A 22,812-nucleotide genomic window follows, 5' to 3' on the forward strand; every position below is an offset into this window, starting at 1 on the left:
ATGTACATGAAAATGCATTTATGGGGTTAAAGACCATATCATCTTCAAGTTGCTTAACTGTTCACAACAACAGTTGTTTTGGCCAGGGGTATTTAAACCTTTGCATGACACTGTAAATTATTCCCTTATCATTATTAATGCCCCATAATGAATTCTCCCTTTATAGATATAATCGCCCCTCTTAATGACCCCCTTATACTATTAGAGTACCCACAACTGAAAGGAAAAAAAAAGTTATACTCACCCACCTGCGATCCTTTGATGAATGGATCTGCCACCTCCTCCCTGTCCAGACATAGGATGTGTGCGTCTCAGCACAGGAGGCGCGATGCTCTGCCATCATCACGCCTGCTTGTGACGAGAAGTAGACGTATTCTGTCTGTTGTCTAGATGTCTTGTAAACCGCTGGTCTGAAGTGGGTTGCGGTTTACAGGACAGTTAGTTTCAGGATGCATTTTAACTAGATCGGTGTCTGCAGAAACAGATCTACTGTAGTTAAAAATAAAGTATATGTTAATGGCAACCCTGGGTGGGCCCCCACAATGTTAGTGAGCTCGAGGCACCAGTCCCCTCTGCACCCGCTAGTTACGCCATTAGTTATTAAGATTCTTGAACAACTCACCAGTGACATAAACCGAAGCATGCCAGGCTGTAAGTAGCCATTAGTTTTACAACTTAGGGATACAAGGAGCACTAGTCTGTTCCATGGCTGCGATGCCACATGGTATGCTAGACAAAAAACATCATTACATATTATTAACAGAACATTCATAAACAATCATTTCTAACCACTATCTTTGGATACTAATGTCACTAAGGTGAGCCCGGCGCACATGTCCCAGGATCGTGCCATACAGTTCAATGGAGATACTGTCTGAGGGCATGTCCTCTGACATGTTTTTTTAAAAAGTACAATCCTGAGGCCCTGCCTCTTACAAACTTTCGCTTTACTATTCATGTAACTCTCATTTAAACGTGAATATGATTGGTTAAAGAGGAATTGACACTACCGTTCTAAATATCCGTAGCTGTCTTCCATCATAGGATGACAGCAATGGATAGTAAACTGTCACAGAGAACGGTTACTGACTGATTCTGTGTCCATTCCCATTGACACTAATGTAAACAACATGATAGAAGCTATATTCCCTCATGCTTGTTTATATTTCGTTACAGAAATAAAGTCGTGCATGCAGGACTTTATGTTCTACTAAAAAGGTAAACAAACATGACAGAAGATAGTTTAATGTCCATTGCTGTCATGCTATGACGGAAGACAGCAACGGACATTCACAAAGGTAGTTTGAGAGATAATTATCATATTAACTCACAATGCCTATTAGCTAGCTATTAAGGAGGTTTTTGTTTGCAAGCGCTTTTTCTATTTGTCTCTTATATAGCTACACACAAAAATCATGAGTAATTTTTTTCATCACTTTGCACTCAGACAAAGATATTTTTATGTGTTACAGTGGAAATAGTCATAAATATATGGGATATAGCAAACATATGTTCAATTAATAACCGATTGAGCATACCTAAAGCTTAATTATTTTCACAATGGAGGGATGGAGAGCAAGATAAAATCAATGTAACTGCATTTCCACAACAGCCACAAATGCTGAGTTTCCACAATGTATAGCCTCAGCCTAAATGAGGTCCAAATCCCCTTTTAGGGGTTTGTCACATTAATAAATAAATGAATTTACTCTATTAGATCACACAGAGCATTAAAAGTTTACATATTAGTTGAATGTTCTGGGGAATTTTTATGATACAATTTGATCAGTGCATATGGTAACACATGCTGAATATCCAACATGTATAGTGGTGTCCCAATTCCGCCAGACAACAGATGTGTTGACATAGGAAGCATGCATATAACATTTTAACATGCTGAACCCCTTTGGTATTAATCTCTTAGAAATAAGCCACCAATAGATGGTCTGTCAGTGGCATCCTCCCTTCTATTCACTAAGAACTCATGCACACTTGGCTGAGCATTTATATTTATGGAGGTGTCGGGAGAATTAATTGCCAGTATTTGTCTGACTGTTATCTGTAGTTTATGTCTGTAGCTGTAGTCTTAAACTGGACTTTCATGGACTGTCTAAATAACACTAAACATGGCATAGGCCGTGTGACTAATACATGGCTTTATATCACATAAACATCTTACTATTTTAAAGACAGATTAAAAGACAGATTATTGAACCCAATTTTCTGTCCTATTAAGTTAGACCATGAATGCACCAGACTAGTCAATTTGCTGTATTATTTCACTGGGTATAGTGAACTGCTGCACTACTGCACTGGTATGAAAAATTAGACTGGAAAACCCTAGGAATAATTATATACGGTAAAATATAGCATTTGTAAGTCTCAGGTTCCTGTCAGTAAATGAGAGAAGTCTTGCTTACACTTAGAGAATGAATCTCTGAACTGAAAGTTTGCACTAATTGTATCTAGACTAGATATTTAGAAAGCTGCATAACTTTTTCTGATACATTGGTTTATTTACATTAAACATAAAAATCCTTTGGAAACAACTTTTCATTAGACTATACTGTCTTAAATCAATATAAACTAAAAATCATTGGTTGATAAATGGGTATACATTTTTCAGGAAATGCAAATTACATCAGAAGTCTCAAGCAATAAAATCTGTGAAATTATGTGATAAACCTCCTCATATCGTCTCTGCACAATCATCTCTATCTACACTATTACCATTACCAAGATCAGATGCCTTGTCAAGTAGAAAATCTAAGAGAGAGCGAAAACAATCTACTGCCGCTTGTACAAGAATTGTGTCTTTCTGTATGTAAAACAAAAGAGGGACAATATTGTAAGAATTTCAGCTGCAGTGAATAACATCGCTTATAGTAGTTAACCACCAAAATATAAACTCTAAGGTTGGGCTCACATGTGCGTCTGAGTCACTGTTCCGAGACTCAGTCTGTGGAAAAACTACTGTATATACTCGAGTATAAGCCAACCTGAATATAAGCCGAGGCCCCTAATTTTACCATAAAAAAAAAAACTGGGAAAACTTATTGAATCGAGTATAAGCCTGGGGGGGGGGGGGGGAATCCATCATTGCAGATAAAAAGTCTGGTCATGTTTATTACAGCTTAGTAACTCCATGTGCCTCATAATAATAGCAGTTAACCCAATCATGTCCCTCACATTAACCCCCCTGTATGACTCACATAAGGGTTACTAATATGTGGGACATATGGAGGTAACAATTAGGTATCTTCATAATTAAGGTCCTTTATTAGTACCCCCATGTGTCTCACATATTAGTAACCCTTATATGGGGTACACAGGGGTTAATATGAGGGACATGATGGGATTAACTGCTATTAGGTTAGTGAGGCACATGGAGTTACTGAAACTAAATTAATAACCCCAAATGTGTGACATTACTAAGAATAGTAAGCTTAGCAGGTACCTGTGTGTTTTACTTTCACTTTACCATAGCTTCCTCTCCTCCATACGACAAACATCTTCTATAAAACACAATGAATCCTGCACATAATAGCCAATGACTTATCTGCAGATGTTACATTCTAGTGGCTACAGGACCTTTGATGACATCACTGTCGTGACCTACATGACAAGCCAATCACAGAGCAGTAGCACTAAAGGACCTCCCCCTTCATTTAATTTATGCAGGTCCTTGCATGTCTCTGTGCTCCATGGACCCTGACTTGAGTATAAGCTGAGGGAGGTTTTTTCAGCATAAAAACTGCTGAAAAAGTCGACTTATACTTGAGTGTATACAGTATACTTTCTGTTGCAGGTTTTGTTGCTTTTTCTTGCGACTTACAGAAGTATAGAAATGTAAGGAATTTGTCCATATTACAACAGAAGGTAATTTACTGCTGCAGATTCCGTGATGGCTTACAACTTTTGAAATGTAAAGGCTGAAACCTACTATAGTCACGCGGGTTAAGCCAAAAGCTAAAAAACAGACTGTTTTGTGCCACAGGTCAACCTACTGTGTGGTATCATCGCCATACCCTTGAGCTGAAGCCACAAACTGTAGAAAAACTTTATTCTTTGCTGCAGATTTTGCTGCTTTTTTTTGCATTTTATATTTCACTTTCCTTTTGATTCCATTAACTTTCAAAAAACCGTAGCAAAATCTGGAACAGGTAACCTGAGCCTAAGGAGCAAATTATACTGTGTGTGGCCACTTTGGGTTGTATATTATACTGGGGGGCCTCTGGGAAGCATATTATATTGTGTGTGGCTACTGTAAAGCATTATGTTGTGTGCAACCACTGTGGAATATATACTGGGGGGCAGTGTGGGGAGCCTATTATACTATGAGATTGATACCTCTACACTGTGGGGAGCGTATCATACTGTGGGGAGCCTATCATACTGTGTGGAGCCACTGGAGAAAATTATATTGTGTGCGGCTTCTTGGGAGTATTGTGTGGGGACCACTGTGGAACATTATACTGTGGTAGGAAGCAGGCTCTGGGGAGCATATTATAGTATGTGAGGCCACTGTGGGGAGCATATTATATAGTTTCCCCGAAAATAAGACAGTGTCTTATAATAAATTCTCTTCCAAAATATATGACCTGTCTTATTTTGGGGGATGTCTTATGCAGCGGCTGGAGCGTTGGACAATCGGCAGTCATGCCGGTGCTTCCTTAGTGGAGCGCCGGCATGACTGCCGGTTGTAGGGGGTCCAGGAAGTGAAGGGGGGGTGTCTTATTTTTGGGGAAACAGGGTAGTGTGGGGTCACTGTGGAGCATTATACTGAGGGGCACTGTGGAGAGTCTTTTATACTGTATGGGGCATATTATATTGTGTGGAATGGGCTCAATGAGCGCTGTATACACAGCTATGGGCGCCGCCATGATGCGGCTGCCCTCTGACCTGGCAGGCACGTGATGCACGCTGCAGCATCAAATCACCCTTTTTCAGGTTAACAAGAGTGACACTTCGCAATGAGATTCAACAAGACAACTTGCAGAGAGAATAAAGGGATTTTTGTGTTCTTGCCTGTAAAATCCTTTTCTTGTTGTTTCACTGGGGGACACAGCACCTTGTGTATAGACCTGGTCACTAGGAGGTGGACACTAGGAAACGAAGGCAGTTGGCTCCGCCCACGCAGGCTATACCCTCTCACTGGTAGCACACTCAGGCAGTTTTGTACCACAGCAGTAGGAGAGAGTCCCAAATGAAAAATTATACATGGAACCAATAACTACCAAAACCTAAACTTGTGAAGGAGAAAATAAAACACAACCCTGTGCAAAAAACGTAATACAGGTGGGACCTGTGTCCCCCAGTGAAACAACGAGAAAAGGATTTTACAGGTGAGTACACAAAAATCCCTTTTTCTTGCTAATTTTACTGGGGGGACAGCACCTTGGGACGTCAAAAAGCAGTCCCAGAGGGAGGGAACAAAACAGACAACCTTGCATACAATCAGCGCACCGCTGCCTGCAGAACCTTTTGACCCAAACTGGCATCGGCAGAAGACACAGAATGGATCTGGTAAAATTTAGTAAAGGTGTGAACCGAAGCCCAGGTGGCAGCCTTGCAGACCAGGGAAATGGAAACCTGATGCCTGACAGCCCAGGAGGCACCGACAGCCCTGGTAGAGTGAGCCGTTATCCGGAAAGCCGGGCCCCTACCCTTAAGCCGATAGGCTTCCTTGATGACAGACTGAATCCATCTAGAGATGGACACCTTGGATGCAGACAAGCCTTTCCTAGAGCCTTCTGGAAGAACAAAGAAAGCATCGCAGCGCCAAAAAGGCTCCGTAAGAGCCAAGTAAATCCTGACTGCCTGGACAACATCCAGGCAATGGATGGAGTGCTCGCGGAGATGCTTCGGCTATGGACAAAAGGATGGCAAGACAATGTCCTCATTTATTTGCAATGTATCACGCACAACACAGAAAAGCTCCTGTGTAGCAGCTGCTACCGAATTGCCTGACTGAAACTCCGTATTGGAGTCAGAGGCGTCCCCAGAAGAAACAGAATAAATAGGAGAAGACTTTGATCCACCTGTCCTGGAAGAGCTGTGCGCAGACCCTCTTATCTGGAAAACGCCCAGGGCAGGGAGAGGAAGATTGTGACCAACAGGAGGATTTCCTAGTCTGCTTGCGTGGACAGCCTCTAGGACTGGAACTGGAGAGACCCCTTATCGCCTCAACCACTGCCGCAGATTGAACCGCAATCTGCGCAGGCAGCTGTTCCAAAGACACGGCCATAGACTGAGTCTGGCCAAGTTACCCATAGCCTGGGACAGGGAAACCACCCGTTCTGGGGAGGGAGAAGGGTCGGAGGGCTCCTGAGGGGGCTGAGTGGAGCTGCAGAGCGAACAGATAGAAAGAGACTGCCCACAAGGAAACTTTTGTTTAAAGCTGGAGCACGCATAAAACGTGACAACAGCAGGGGGCGCAGGGACCCGGGGAGTCTCCTCATGAGAAGACATGGCACAGAAAAACAACCCCAAGGGATAGCCTACCAGACTACTGGAAGGAGACCGTCAACCCACTGCTGCGGACAAGCTGCCAGAGGATCCTACTGAGGCTGCAAGAGAAGCACAGAACCTCAGAACCGGAAGTGCCTTTAAATAAGGCCTTCCCAACCATGTTTCAACAGAATTTTTTGACTTTCATTTGTTCATTTGTTTCATAGAATTTTTATTATTATTTTTGTCAGATTCAAGTTATTTTTGTGACCATTGTGGTTTTTTTCTTTCATTAAATGAGGGGTACCAACAATTTTGTCCAGGTGTGTATATACATATTAAATACACATATTTTACGGAAAAAAAAGCAAACTCGCGCTTGTCACTGGCAGGGACGCACTGTGTGTGTTGGGCCCTGGGCAATTACCCAGTTTGCCCCCCCCTCCCCTGTTAAAAGGAACTATTATTTTTAAGTGTAACTATTATTAATAAAGGGGGAACAATTTATTAGGGAGCTGTATTATTTTTAAGGTGTGACTGTTACTGTTAAGAAGGAACTATTACACATAAGGGGAGATATTGCTGTTACAGGGCACTATTTATATGCAGTAGCTATCATTTTTAAGAGTGCTATTACTGATAATGGTGTAATACTATTTATAAGCAAGGACTATTATTTATAAAGAGGCACTATAAAAACTGATGAGAGGGTGCAAAAATCTATTAAATACAAAGGTGGTCATTTGAATTGTGAGTGGGCAAATGGGGGTTGTTGTTACTGTTTTGGGGCGGAAAGGAGGAATTATTAAAGGGGCTGCCACTGAAAGATGATGGTGTTGTTTGTATATCAGTATTTGGGGCCCCACTTTTAATTTTTTACCAGTGCCACACTTTGTCTAAAACTGGCCCAGCCTGATGGATCACAAACCAGGGGAAAAATGGTTCCCATTGCTGTATACACAGTTCTAAATGAGCACTGTGTATGCAGGTACAAAAGCCATCAGCTTTCAGGAAGGCAGGGGTGGTATTCAATTGCCACTGCTTTCTCTCTGCTTCTGCAGGACATATAGTCACAAAAGTGTAGAGTTAGGGTCCATTCACACGGAGGAAAATGGTGAGGAACTTGGTGTGGAATATCAGCGTTGAAAAAAAAGCCTTCCATTGACTTCAATGGGTTCCTTTTTCTCCTAGCAGAAAAAGGAACTCATTGAAGTCAATGGGAGGCTTTTTTTTCAGTGCTGAAATTCCACACCAAATTCCTCACTATTTTCCTCCATGTGAATGGACCCTTAGGGAGCCTGCACATGGAGTTTACACTAAGCTCATTCTGAACATAAAACTCGTTCAGAGTGAGTGGCATAAAAAACAGATCCCATTGACTTGAATGGGTGCCAGCATACGCCCATATCACATTGAAAGCAATAGGTAAAAAAGCCTCCCATTGATTTCAATGGGGAGCGCGCGTATGCCGGCACCCATTCAAGTCAATGGGATCTGATTTTTACACCGCTCACTCTGAATGAGTTTTACGTTCAGAATGAGCAAGCGTAAACTCCGTGTGCAGGCTCCCTTAGACAGTCAACCAGACGTATATAGTCAATGCAGTTGGCAAAATTCATGGGTGTGTTCATGGTTTTTAGCATCCTCCAAAAAATAGAAGCCACAGCATATTATGAACAGAAGTGGAGATCCTACACATGACAGTGCAATACCAATACATAATAAAGAATGTTACCTGCACAAGGAGGTTCTGTAAAGCTGCAACCAGGTAGCGTGTGTTTTGAGAGGTCAGGGGCCAAATAGCATTTTGTGGTTCAAGTAGTAGGGAATTTCTTTGCTCTTTAAATAAATTAATTAAAGGTGAAGAGAATTTCTGTCTGAGCAGCGTTTTAAAGTACTGAAGAACACCAACTGAAAAAAAAACATATATAGTTAAACATTTTCATTTAATGAATTGAGTCAGGCTGAGTTGGCACAGTGTGCTTTTGCAGAAAAAAAAAAAATCATGTTTTTTTTTAATATAGAAAGAACATGCATTTCTCAAAAATGCAAGTGGTTTATATACAAAAATGAACTGAGTGAATGCAGCCTTAGGATAAAATATATACTGTGGCACTGGCTGCACTCCACTGAGCCACTTTTTTTTTTCAGTTAACACAATTAAAGGCGATTGTAGGCATACCGTCTGTTTCAATTATTTTGTTCAATTATGTTCAAAAATGGCACAAGGGGCATGCTTCGCTGAGACTACAGCGCAGGCTCCGTGCGGCATCTTGGATTTTTGCTTACACAAGCAGATGCAGTATGCCTGCTCATGTACGAAGGAAGCAAAGAAAAAAAGGAAATGTAGGTCCAGGCCGAATGTGAATATGCTCATTTACTGTCCCTGTTTTCAAAACAGCAATTAAAGAACTGCTCTTAAAGCCCCTTCACACTGAGTTTATGCTCTGTGTATTCTGTACATTTTACAATGCAAAAAGACGCGCGTTATATGAACATGCCATTGAACTCAATGGCTAACTACATTTTACACGTGTATTTTTACACGTGTAAAATGTACAGAATACACAGAGCATAAACTCCGTGTGAAGAGGCCCTAAGAGCAGTTCTTTAATTGCTGTTTTGAAAACAGGGACAGTAAATGAGCGTATTCACATGTCCATTTTCTTGATGAGAAGAATAAGCATTTGGCCATCAAAAAGTTACAAATGGACAAAGAACGGATACAAAAACAGTTATTACAAAATTTGCCAATTTATTTGTTTTTCATGTCTCAAAATGGACAAATTAAATAAAGCATTTCTCCCTCAGTGATTGGACTGCGACTCCATTTAAGGTTATCATCTAGCAACACCTTGCTTTTCTAGGTTACCTGCTTTTGATTCTTTTGACCTATATAATTGTTTGTGGTTAACCCTTGGATTATTACTGAACTCTGCTTCACTCAGCTAGTTCAGTTTGCGTGCTATGTCTTGGATTACTGCTGAACTGTGCAAGCTTCACTAGACTACTCCAGTGTGTGATGCACTCGGCTTGACCAGAGTCAAGCTTCACTGTTGATGCTAGATAGATATATTTCTGCTAATCAGTTCAAGCTCTTCTGTGTGCCCATTCATTTTCTCAGCTAAACCACATTTCTAACTCATATTTGTCACATCAATACTGGTTTCAATAAGTACGACTGACTGTTCCTTGGATTCTTTCTCGTCCGAGTCAAGAACAACATCAACTGGTAAGCATTATATAGAGCAGACCTGGGCAAAGCCTGGCCCACAGGCCATATCCGGCCCTCTGACTGTTTCAGACCAGTCCGCACAGCTTGACTAGAGAGGCGTGTCTAGGGGGCGTGTCTTAGTGCCGGCAGAAGATGGAGACATGTGGTGTGTGTCATAAGGTACTGAGAGATGTAAGGTGAGATGCAGGGTGGAGAGTGTGTGTGTGTGTGTCTATATGTGTTTGTATGTGTCTGTCTGTGTGTGTGTCTATATGTGTCTGTCTGAGTCTATATGTGTCTGTCTATATGTGTTTGTCTGTGTGGGAGGAGTGAAATGGCAGCATCGCTCCTGCCGCTGCTGGCTGCAGGAGTGTAGCGATGTCGCAGGCCCCGGCACCTGTGCCGGCGTCTAACCCTCCCCGGCATCTGTCTCTTACAGCGGATGCCGGGTCTGTATTGGCGGCCACGTTCGGACTATAAGATGCACCCTTCTTTTCCCCCAAAATTTTTTGGGAAAAAAGTGCATCTTATAGTCTGAAAAATATGGTACATTTCTCTTTTCAAATCTCAAAAAGACAGAATAATTTTTCAACTGGAATAAGAATAATAAAATAAATTTCTCCTAGCTCTAGAAATTATTGCTACATAAAAACATATGCTATGGCACCCCCTGGTGTTCCTTTGATTCCCTTTTCAAAACATCCATCTGATGTGTCTCATGCTGGGTGAAGACCCAATTTCCTACTAATATAATTTCTTGTACAACAGAATACGTCTTCTTACCAATTAGCAAGGATGATGTGTCCTTAAATTTAAATGAAATTAAATTTATGATATTATTCACATCAACACAAACTGTTTTATGAACCTGAAAAAAAAGAATAAATCAAATAAAATACTACTTCAAGGTAGGTAATATACTAATTCCATGCCATCAGCTCACACATAACTGAAAAAAAAAACATTTAAAGCTAAGGCCCAAAAAATGCATTGCAATTTTTCCAATTGCATTTAAGTTTTTTTTCTTCCCCCATTACCGTATATACTCGAGTATAAGCCGAGTTTTTCAGCACAGTTTTTGTGCTGAAAAAGTCCGCCTTGGCTTATACTCGAGTCAATACGGTAATTCAGCAATATTTATAGTTACAGACCCAGCATACAGACACCGGGGCGGGGCCACAGCATCGTCACACTCATAGCAGGAGCGTGGCGATGCTATTTATTTCAAATTGCAGAAGTACTTACGGTACTTCTGCTAGCAGGCCCGAAATGCAGACCCCGCCCCCTCCATCACAAGCCAGATGACGTGGCCACGTAACCTCAGGCCCGCACGCGGGGTATATCTGTGTTCTGGGCCTGCTAGGTGAAGTACCATAAGTATTTCTGCAGTTTGAAATGAACAGCATCGTGCTCCTCAGCTCCTGGCAGGAGCGTGGCGATGCTGCGGCTCCCGGGTCCGGACGCCGGGTCTGTAAGTATAATGGCGCCGCTCCATCCGGCACCTCCGCTCTATGACCTTGTTTGACACTCTCGAGAAAGGGATGAATCTCTCACATGGGTTCATGGCATCCTACAGAAATCACTGAACTGAGACAGCCAGCCATAAAGACACTCTGTGAACTGATAAGAACATTACAAGCCGGATGAATTGTTTAGTTGTATAATCAATAACCTTCTTCTACCCTCCCTCATAGAATTCTATTCCTATGTGTCCCTCTTGTACATAAATATGCATCCTTCAGAAACTGTTTTTAGATATACATGAAGAAGAAGCCGAGAGCTTTGAAATGTTGTAATCTACCATCATTATTAGTTAGCCATTAAAAAAGGTATGAACTACTGAAGACTCTCAAGTTTTTTGTTTTTTTATACTTCTCTTCAGGAGAAGGAAAAAATACCGATAAGGAGATAACCTGGTTTAGGTTGGCATAGGAAGGGACTTTAGGCAGGAAGCCGGGCAAAAATCTTAATTGGACATGATCTGGGAAAAAGGCTGTATAAAGCACATAGGCTGAGAGAGCCTGCAATTCACCTACGCGTTTAGCTGATGTGATTGCTAAAAGAAAAAACATTTTTAAAGATAAGAACTTTAGATCCACTTCATGTAATGGCTGAAATGGGGGGCTACAAAGACCTGCTAAGACAGTAGAAAAGTCCCACTGCGGAATCAGAGATCTTATGGAAAGCCTTAACCTGGTTGCTCCTTTGAGGAACCTGGATATAAAAATATCTTGAGATAGGCTCCTGTTCAGACAGGAAGATAGGGCAGCCACATGGAGTTTGAGTGTGGCAGGTGTGAGCCCTTTATCCAAGCTGTCTTGTAAGAACTCCAACAGTGACTGTGTGGAGGTGTTGTCATGGGACATCTGTTTGTCCGCATACCAGGACTTGAAGATATTGAAAAACCTGAGATAAGCATGGTTAGTAGCAGGAGCCCTAGAATGAGCTATGGTGTTCCAGACGGCTGAGGATAGTTCTTCCAGTCCAGGTATGGACCAGTCAACTTCCAGGCTGTGAAGCTGGGGGGAGGGGGGGTTGGGGGGAGCCTCCAATACATCCCTCGACTCATCTGAATGAGTTGGGTAAACCAAGCCCTCTTTGGCCAAAATGGAAGCCTGCTCCTGTCTGACTTTCATCAATACCCTTGGCATCATGGAAAACGGAGGGAAGATGTATGCCAGCCTGAACCTCCATGGAATTGACAGGGGCCAAGGGCTCGTCTTCCTGATAGCGGGAACAAAATTTCTCCACATTGGCGTTGTACTAGGTGGCCAATAGGTCCACCTCTGGAAGTCCCCACATCTTGGTAATCTGATGAAATATCTCCTTGTTCGAGACCATTCGCCTGACACAGACCTCAATTTAACTGGTCCGCCAGCACATTCAAGGACCCTTTGATGTGAACTGCCATGAGGTAGAGGACTGCGGTTAGGTTGTCCGAGTGAACTTTCACTGCCTTGCCCTGAAGCAGAGGGCCAAAATGTAGAAGTGCCAGGTAGATGGCGCCAATTGGATGACCTGGTTTTCTCCAACCAGTTCCATCTCCCTCTCACGTGCATCTCATCTAGATGGGCTCCCCAACCGATAAGAGATGCATCAGTCGACAACAGGGTCCAGACCGGCTAGACCGTGGACCTTCCATCTTTTAGATGTAACCACCACCTGAGTGACAGACGGGTATTGAGGGATAGGTGGATCCAGACTCAGAGGGCTGTGGTTCCATACTTTGAGGACCTCATTCTGGAGAGGGCGCAAGCAGCAGGATGAGGATCGGAGGCCTGGGAACAGGTAAAATGCAAAAAAGAGTAAAAAAAAGTAAGGAAAAGGGTAAGGAGGTAAGGGAAACCTCCTTCCACCTGTCCTACACACAGGAGAGGAAAAAACACAAGGGGAGGAGGTTCCTCTTACCTCTTATGGGGAAGGGGTTTAATTACTACTTTAATTTAATTAAACATTCCACCTGTCCTAAAACAGCACACAGGGGCAGGAATACTCTATGTGTCGTGCTGCTGTTTGGATGTGGGGAAATGCTCTTTTTCCATGGCTACAATTTTTTTCCTGCAATGTGTGGATGAACTTAAACAATATCTTGTTCACTTTGCTGGTTCTGTAAAATTTAACCTGCCCGCCCGTTTAATGTTTCTCTTCATTTGTACCCCCTCCATCTGCCTCAGTTTAATGCTCCCCTTCATTTGCCCCCAGTTTAATGCCCCCCTCCATCTCTGCCCCCAGTATAACGTTCCCCTTAATCTGCCTCCATTTTAATGATCCCCTTCATCTGCCCCCAGTTTAATGTCCCCCCCTTCATCTGCTCCCAGTTTAACTCCCCTGTAGCTCTGTGTAGTCTCTTGTCAAGGACTGTTCAGGCACGATGTGAAAGACGGCATCACATTGCACCTACAGCTTCCAGAGCCGGAGTTGACGCCAATACAGTTATGAGTGGTGCTGTCATGGGCAGAAAGTCTTTTTAGTTTTTTATGTAGATTGTGAGCCCCATATAGCTATATAGGGATCACAATCTAAATTTTTCCCTATCAGTATGTCTTTCGAGTATGAGAGGAAATCCACGCAAACACGCGGAGAACATACAAACTCCTTGCAGATATTGTCCTTGTCGGGATTTGAACCCAGGACTCCAGCGCTGCAAGGCTGCAGTGCTAACCACTGAGCCACTGTGTTGCCCCTCCTGGGCAGAAAGTCTGGCACCCGGTTCCAGGGTCCCCGCAACTATAGAGCACGGTGCAAGTGCAATGTTTGCCCTATGGTTAAAGCAGCCCTGATCCTCGGTATCTGCAGCTCTCAGAGTCCAAGAAATCTCCATTGTCCCTTACCTTGATGATTGCCTGATAAAAGCCTCCTCCAAAGCAGGTCTACAGCAACAACTAAATGCAACCATAAACTTCCTCCAACATCTAGGTTGGATAGTGATGTGGGAGAAGTCCCATATACCTCCAGCAACCCAGAAGCAGTTTCCTGGGTTCATCATCAATTCCAGTCTAATGAAGGTCTCACTTCCACCTTCCGGTAGGGAGAGTATTATAGCAGACGCAAACCAATAATCAATCCCCAATCCAGTTACCATTAGGACGGGTATGAAAGCTTTGGTGATAATATTCTCAGCTGCAGATGCAGTTTCATGGTCATTTTAGCATCTTCACCCTCTCCAGAGGTAAGTTCTATTGGCCTGGAATCACAATCCCAGCAAACTAGACAAAAGAATCTCCCTGTCTCAAGAAGCCAGTCTATCCCTTAAGTTGTGCATTCATTTAAATGATGGAAAGTCCATGGTCTGGCCCTTTTGGACCCTGTTGACAGGTGCATCACTCTCTGGTTGGGGAGCCCACCTAGACGAATTTCCTGGCCAAGGGTTTTGGAATACCCATGAGAGGATGACTAGACTTCTCTACTTGAACAAACAGGGAGGAACTCGATCTCAACTTCTCAGCGAAGTGAGGAAGATCTTGAGTTAGGCAGAAACTAATCTAACTCCTCTATCAGCTGTACATATTAAGGGATTGCTGAATGTGATAGCAGATCAATTGAGCTAAGGTATCGCCATTCCAGGAGAATGGTCTCTCCATCCAGAAGTCTTCCAGATGATAACCCGGAAATTGGTTTATCCAGAAGTAGACCTGATGGCAACCAGATTCAATGCCAAGGAGGAGAAATTCTGCTCTCTTTACTAGTAGTACAATTCCTTGGCTGTGGATCCCCTGTCCGTATATTTGAGGTTCAGGATGGCATACATTTCCCCTCCACTTTCCATGATACCGAAGGTATTAATGAAAATCAGGCAGGATCAAGCCTCAGTAATTGCCATCATTCCATTCTGGCCTGTTATTGAAATGTCACATCTCTCTAATTTTTAGCTTGCTTTTCTAAAACATAAAGATGCATTTAACTGAAGATGTTTACATTACTTGATGTACTAAAATCAAGGCCAAACAGTCTGTGTCTGCATATCTGACCAAAGGGAGGGAGAAGAACTGTTTGAGCAACAACTTGTCCTTCAGCATGGAGGAGATTAACACTACTTACAAATGATTCTCTTTTTTTTCCTTAGGACTAATATGGTTTGTTAAGTATAAGACCCTGTGAGAAACAGATTATTGAGATGGCCTAAGGCCATCAAAAAACTCCTTCCGCAAACGATCAAGCACAATTACCAGTTTTGCACGTGCTCTATTATAATTGACACGACCATTTATTTTCCTGAATATAAATCTTCTTATTAACCCATTAACAACATCTGCAGTACTAGTATGGCGGATGCCGGGTGTTTAAACAAGGCGGCACACCGATCGCGGGCATTAATCTCACTGGTACCTCAGTCAAAGATGACTGAGCCACTATTTTCCCGGCGGGGCATGGGTACCGCCATTTTCCCGGCAATTGCTGGCATGATGGAGAGGGGTGATTGAGTTAAAAAGCAAGGTAGCATTGGGTGAGCTAGCTAGGGGAACAGGGAGGGAGTGTGAGTGAGAAAGGGAGGGGGAGGGAGTGAGAGAGGAAGGTGGTATGAGTTAGCTCTGAATGAAGCCCAAGGCATCATGGTAGTTGTAGGAAAAAAGAACTGGAAGATGCCCATGTAAACAAATGCAGGAGATTCCAAGAGCTCACAAAGAAACCCAGAAATCACTCAAAACACTGCTAAAGGTATCTGGGTGCACTTATTAACCTACAGTCCTATTAAAAAGTTTTGGCACCCCTATTAATCTCAATCATTTTTAGTTCTAAATATTTTGGTGTTTGCAATAGCCATTTCAGTTTGATATATCTAATAACTGATGGACACAGTAATATTTCAGGATTGAAATGAGGTTTATTGTACTGGGCACCTCAACAGAAAAGTGACATTAATATTTAGTAGAAAGATAAAATGGGAGAGACACCGAGCACCAATATAGTGTAGTAATTATAAACACTCTTGGTGATGATATGTAGTTAGTCTCTTACCTATTGGTGTTGTGAAATAGTCACAACTCCATATGAGCATATAAAAGGTGTTATAGCAGCAGCTCTTTCCCTTACACTGTGAAACAGCGTGATACAATGATAGGTGATTCCTCAGGCAAGCCCAACAGGAGTGGAGGGGTAGGGAGTAAGCGCGCACACCAAAGTATAATCTTGAACAGTTTATTAAACACGACGCGTTTCGGGCACCTGCCCTTTCTCAAGTGTGATACAAACTGTGTAGTGGTGAATACCAGTATGCTGCTTCGCTTCTGCTTCTGTTGTTTGGTTATACAAAAATTTGGTGGAGGTTCCATCCTGCTTTGGGGCTGTGTGGCCAATGCCGGCACCGGGAATCTTGGTAAAGTTGAGGGTCGCATGGATTCCACTCAGTATCAGCAGATTCTTGAGAATAATGTTCAAGAATCAGTGACAAAGTTGAAGTTAAGACAATGATCCAAAACACCGCTCCAAATCGACTCAGGCATTCATGTAGAGGAACAATTACAATGTTCTGGAATGGCCATCCCAGTCCTCAGACCTGAATATCATTGAACATCTGTGGGATGATTTGAAGCGGGCTGTCCATGCTCGGCGACCATCAAACTTAACTGAACTTGAATTGTTTTGTAAAGAGGAAGGGTCCAAAATACCTTCATCCAGGATCCAGGAACTGATTAAAAGCTACAGGAAGCGACTAAAGGCTGTTATCTTTGCAAAAGGAGAATCTACTAAATATTGTCATTTTTTTGCACCGGTCAAATTTTGGTTTAATGCATACTGTACATTTTCTGTTAGTACAATAAACCTCATTTCAATCCTGAAATATTACTGTGTCCATCAGTTACTAGATATATCAAACTGAAATGGCTGTTGCAAACAACAAAATATTTAGAACTAAAAATGATTAAGATTAATAGGGGTGCCCAAACTTTTTCATAGGACTGTATTAATAGCACTAACAGACCTTTTTGAAAACTGATTTTTATGCCCGGAAAACCCTTTTAACATGCAACACTGTGTGCTAAATTTTGAAAAATGTGCTAAAGTTAAGCCTACTAATAAGTGGTGTAAAGTTAAACTAGGCAGTCTAAATGTACAATATATCAGAATTCAAGCAGCATTAAAAATCTGCATGGTGTAGGACTGTCTAGAAGTTGAACAGTATTATCTTATCTGCAATTCTATGAATACATTTCTGACCTGTAAGTTGTAGCGCTGTTGGAAGCTCATTAGGGTTGAAGCCATCAACCAAGCAGAGGAGCAGAGAGACTCACTGAAATCAGATTGGGTTCTGTCCCATGTTTTTTCCATTATTTCTTCTATCAGCTCAATCAGAGATGTGTTAGAGAGTATTACCGTTGCGGCTAAGAAATATATAATACATTATAAGCTTCAAAAGGCAATAGAGGTTAAATCATTGCTTAAGCTGTTACATTACTGAAAAAACTACATCTGACAGACCTACTGACAATAATGGGTCAAACAGGTTTCTTTCATGATGTCTATCATTTCACAGGGAAAAATAATGCGCTGTGGGGAACCGCTCAGGTAGATGCTTGGTAGCAGTGCAGGAAACAGAGACACAGACACTGGGTTGCACACAAGTTCAGGCTTTATTCACTTGCAATGCATTAATTGCTTTTGCAAAGGCACAAATAACCAAAACAAAACCCTTCTTGGCTGAGAACTAAACTAAACACAAGCAAACTTTTCCCTGTCTATACAGAAGCCTGGCTACCAGACTCCACCTTGGCAACAACAATGGGTGGCACAGTACCTGCTCTGTAGGTTTGGTCTGCACAAGTCAGCTCTTTCAGTGTGGTGCCACACTTCTAGTCTTCACAGACAGACTATTATCAGGCCTTGATTAGTCAACTGACCTCCCTGGTGTGGGCCTTTACCAAACACCCTTTAGCTGCCTGGCTGGGACATACCTGTCTTCCCAGACCACACCCTTCACTCTCTCACAGCGAATACTGCAATAATTATTCTGTCATTTATGATGGAATCTGCAACAAAGGCTCCTAAACTAGCTTCAAATGCAGATGTAAAGATAGCCTTGTTCAGAAAATAAAATTCATGATTTAATATATAGTGTATTTCGTTTTATAACTGAAAAGTAAAGGAGAATTATAAACAATTTTAGATTTTAGATAAACCATAAATCATTAGTACAAATAAAGATAAACTTTTGTAAGCATTTGGGTGTTTTTGAGGAAGTCTTCATGTTAAAGACAAAATGTTTTGAAAACGTCATCTCAAGTAATATTAGCATAGTAATGTTTTTAATCATATTAGTGTAATTACATTACCTCTCACTTTGCAAGTTGTACTTGTATGATGAATGCTGCAGTACAGAAAGTTGAGTGCAGGCTGAAGGATATTTTCATTACACAAACTGCATTTCCCAGATAAATTGTTCACTATGAAATCATTACAATGAAAACAGTAAATCACAAACTACTCATCATTAGCAAAACAGGCACATTAAAGGGATTCTACCATTAAGCTACCTTTTTTTCTAATGAACACGCCGGAATAGCCTTAAGAAAGGCTATTCGTCTCCAACCTTTAGACGTGGTCGTGCCGTTCCGTAGAAATACCGGTTTTAACCGGTATGCAAATGGGCTCTCCGCAGCAATGAGGGCGGGCCCCAGCGCTGAAACACCGATGAGCGCGTCCCCATTGCTGCCCAGAGCTCTTTCCTGCGCCGCCTCCTTCTTCTGCAGTAACTCCGCCTCTTCTGTCTTCTCTTGCTCGGAGCGCAGGAAAGAGCTCATTTGCATACCGGTTAAAACCGGTATTTCTACGGAACGGCGTGGCGGAGACCACGTCTAAAGGAAGGAGATGAATAGCCTTTCTCAAGGCTATTCCGACGTGGTAATTAGAAAAAAAAAGTAGTTTAATGGTAGAATCCCTTTAAACAACACCCTCCCGATAGTCATATAGGGGTTATCTAGTTTAAGGGGGCTCTATTACTCGAAAAACTCATTTTTAACTAAACATATACTTGCATAGCCTTTAGAATGGCTATTCCACACATACCTTTTGTATGTTAATCCTCTCAGTGGTTTTTGAATGAGCCCACTTTTATTCATATGCTAATTAGCCAGCACCAGGAAGTCGGGAAGGCTGTTGAGTTATCATCAGCAGCAGTCTTTCCTGCTCTCACACACTGCAGTGAGTGCTCACTGAGACTTTCGGTGCTCGTTGCTGGCTAATTAATGAATACAATAGAAACATATATATACAGTAGTTCTGGGATGGCCATTGTAAGTTGAGATCATAACTCTGAAGACTGGATTTAAAGACTTCAAAATGTCAAAAAATATGAAAACATGGAAAAAGAAAAATAATCACAAATCACAATCATCAACACAGCAAATCTTAATAATGCATAAAATTCAGATATATCTGCCGCAAGCTATTATCAGTTTCTATCAGTAGAAGGATCTATTTCAGGGTCCTAAAAGTACACCTGACAAACTAACATGGAGTAACTCTCACCTGATACCAAAGGAGCAACTCATTCTGGCACAAATAAAGAGAAGTACAGAACATGTAGTACTGCACTACACTGTACTGTAGAGAGGCGCTACAAGTTAACCAATCACTGCATGCACTTCACTAATATACAGGTAGTCCTCGATTTATGACGTTGATCCGTTCTTACGCGACGTCGCAAACCGACTTTTGACATAAGTCGGAAACATACCATACGACGCCGCGTAGGAACGGATCAACGTGATTTAGTGTGCAGTGGCTCAGAACCGAGGAAGACTGTACCATATACAGTACAGGACAGTACAGTCTTCCTCGGTTCTGATCCGCTGCACACTAAATCACGTACTGCACAGGGAGAGCTGGCAGCTTGCGTTTATGCGGGAGCTTACTTTTTCTCATAGGAATGCATTGGCCAGTGTTGATTGGCCAGTGTACAGCATTCAGCCAATCAACACTGGCCAGGCGGCGGAGTCTAATATCGGACCACAATGGAAACTGCTGTGGTTCGATCTTAGACTCCGCCTCCTCACAGACGAGCCTTTGGCAGAACCAGCGTTGATTGGCCGAATGCTGTACACTGGCCAGTCAACGCTGGTCAATTCATTCCTATGAGAAAAAGTAACCTCCCTCGTAACAGCAAGCTGCCAGCTCTCTTCTGACTAGCAAGGATGAGCCTGCTGCAGAACCAGCGTTGATTTGCAGCAGGCTTGTCCTTGCTAGTCGGGAGTGCTGGCAGCTTTCTGTTACGAGGGAGCTTTACTTTTTAGCTCATCTCTAGTCGTAACCACGAAATGTCGTAACCCAAGGACTACCTATACAGGGTTTTTACTAGTGAAAACATCATGCTGATTTAGTGGGACCTCCAGCCAAGCATGGTATGAAGAGTCTGGTTTCAAGATTCAATGGTCAAATAAAAAAGAACATTGTATACTGTTGTATCCGGACGCCAATGTAACTTGAGAGGATGCTTTGTTTGATTACAGTGATTCCATAACCCCTAAAAATCATATCTCTAATTATAAAACACCTCTTCATAAATGAATAGAACATGTGAATATACACAGCTTTGTAATATATCATATTAATGTTTCCTTCACTATGCCATCCATTAGGGTTCTCTCTGTCACCTTATCTTTACTCAGATCATTTATCTGTATAAAATCTGTCTCTGTACTCACCTCACACACATGACTATGGAGAGAGAATGAGAAACAATGAGGCCACAGATAATTAACTGAATCATTGCCTCACTCTGTGCAGTGGTAGAGTCTTAAAAGATACAACAGTCTCAAAAAGATAAGAACAGCCCTGCACCGATACCAAGGAAACATCAGTGGGGTCAGAAGCTACAGACAGATGTTATATCAAGAAGACGGGGGCATAAATACACAAAGGGACACAACGGTAAGTATGACAGTAATCAAATTTTCATATTCCGTTATATAAATAAGGATTATTAACCCTATTTCATATCCAAAGCAGTGCTAAATATACAGATGTCATATTGACTATATATTAAAGAGTTACAACATGGTTGTTTTAGTAATTCCTCCTCTATATACTCCCCTTTGGCTATTATATAAGAATTGATCATTTACTACCAGGTCGGCTATATAGTCAATAAGACATCTAATCCTTATTCCTTATCTACTCTATTAGGAGCACTTTAGATATCCTTTAAATATGCCCTGGTTTACTTACAGTGTATAGCGTACAGCATACAATCTTTGAGTGGGAGTAGCTCATGAGATGAGCCTACTCCCGGCGCCACGTGTGATTGGTCTGGTTAAACACATGCGTGGACAGGGCTCTGAGGAAAAAGATAGGCCGGAGGCGTAAGCTATCAGCGGCTCACTGATTGGCCAGAACCCCGAGAGAGGGGCGGTACTTCCTCTTCATAAGACCCTGCGTCTCCGCCGACACTCGTAGCTGCAAAAAAATGCAGAGGGGGGAGCGGGGACATGGCTAGGCTCTCTTACGAAATTAGCAATTGAATATGTCACACCTCTGATGAATTACTCTGTTAGTGAGTGAGGAAACGCGTCAAGTGCATTATAGGTGTATCGCTATTAAATCCTGGGCAGCTAATACTTACCTTGGAATCATTCAGGTCCGTAGTGATTGGTGCTCAGTATAGTGAATGCCGTGAGTTAGCTGGGAAACGAGAGCTGCTCAGGCATGTTTTCTACTGTCTCTATAATATAACCGCTGGGGTATGGTAGTGGCCACTGCGGTCTTAAATCCATTCAGGGAGCTTTTTGGAATTACTAGGCACTGTAATATCTCCTGACTGGCAGTTTTTTGAGGGGCTGAGTGGGAGAACCCTGTTGGTTAACTCTATGGACATGAATATTATCATAAACTGATTAATTCATTAGGAACTACTATATTGGGGCCCAATTTTTAAATGGTCAAGCGTTTTCTTGCTAGCTTATGCTTTCACTTTGGGGAGCAATTATCTATTTTTAACTTTTGTATATTAACCTTTTCGATGCCAAGGGTCTCTGGAAATTTTGCACCTCCAGTAGCCAGAGCAATTTTCACAGTTTTGAGATGAACAAATCAAACCTAAATTGCAACATTAAAAAAGCATCCAACCCCCCATACCTATATATTTTCTTAAAGTACACACCTGCAGCATTGTCAGAATGCCACTTGGTACTGTATACGAACAGGCACCTTCATGCAATTTTGATTTAAAGTGAATATTTTATGAAAAAATGCAAATAAATGTATATTAGATGTTAAAAGCGGAAACCAAACAAAAAATTAAATGCACCAAACCTCCTAAAAATAACAATTCAACATGTGCAGAGTTCATACATATCACTATGGCCTGAACCTGCATGCACGTGTCTTCAGAAAATCGCTAGAACTGAAAGGAACAAAAATCTGCTTTGAAGCTGGAAATGTTAAAAAAGTATCATCCTATAAAATGTAGGGATTACACTCCATGAAAAGTAAGTGAACCCCTAAACCCTATATATTTTTTGAAAGTAGACAACCTGAAGATTACAAATGTCTTAATGGGTCATTGATAGCCACATCCACCTTCATGCAACTTTGCGACCAACACAAATAATTTTTTGAAAAAATACGCTAAAACACATATTTGCACCTAAAACTCATTCATATACAAAATGCATTTAAAATAATAGCTTATGGTGTATACAATGTGTATATATACT

General features: G+C 41.9%; 1 protein-coding gene across 2 annotated transcripts in view; it reads right to left on the bottom strand.

The window, feature by feature from the left end:
- Nucleotides 1–22,812, bottom strand: part of MEI1 (meiotic double-stranded break formation protein 1) — a 268,519-nt gene that overhangs the window by 17,118 nt on the left and 228,589 nt on the right. Inside the window, exons 23-28 of one of the 2 annotated variants that reach the window (XM_075286804.1) lie at nucleotides 18,433–18,543; nucleotides 17,321–17,484; nucleotides 10,448–10,532; nucleotides 8,186–8,361; nucleotides 2,737–2,818; nucleotides 623–729 (exon numbers count right to left, since the gene is read on the bottom strand). In XM_075286804.1, the coding sequence (XP_075142905.1) occupies nucleotides 623–729; nucleotides 2,737–2,818; nucleotides 8,186–8,361; nucleotides 10,448–10,532; nucleotides 17,321–17,484; nucleotides 18,433–18,543 (725 nt within the window). Of the gene's footprint in view, nucleotides 1–622; nucleotides 743–2,736; nucleotides 2,819–8,185; nucleotides 8,362–10,447; nucleotides 10,533–17,320; nucleotides 17,485–18,432; nucleotides 18,544–22,812 lie in introns of those variants that run through there. The other variant, XR_012717454.1, reaches the window with a different exon arrangement.

Source organism: Leptodactylus fuscus, chromosome 9 (genome assembly GCF_031893055.1).
Source record: "Leptodactylus fuscus isolate aLepFus1 chromosome 9, aLepFus1.hap2, whole genome shotgun sequence".
Taxonomy (NCBI): Eukaryota; Metazoa; Chordata; class Amphibia; order Anura; family Leptodactylidae; genus Leptodactylus; species Leptodactylus fuscus.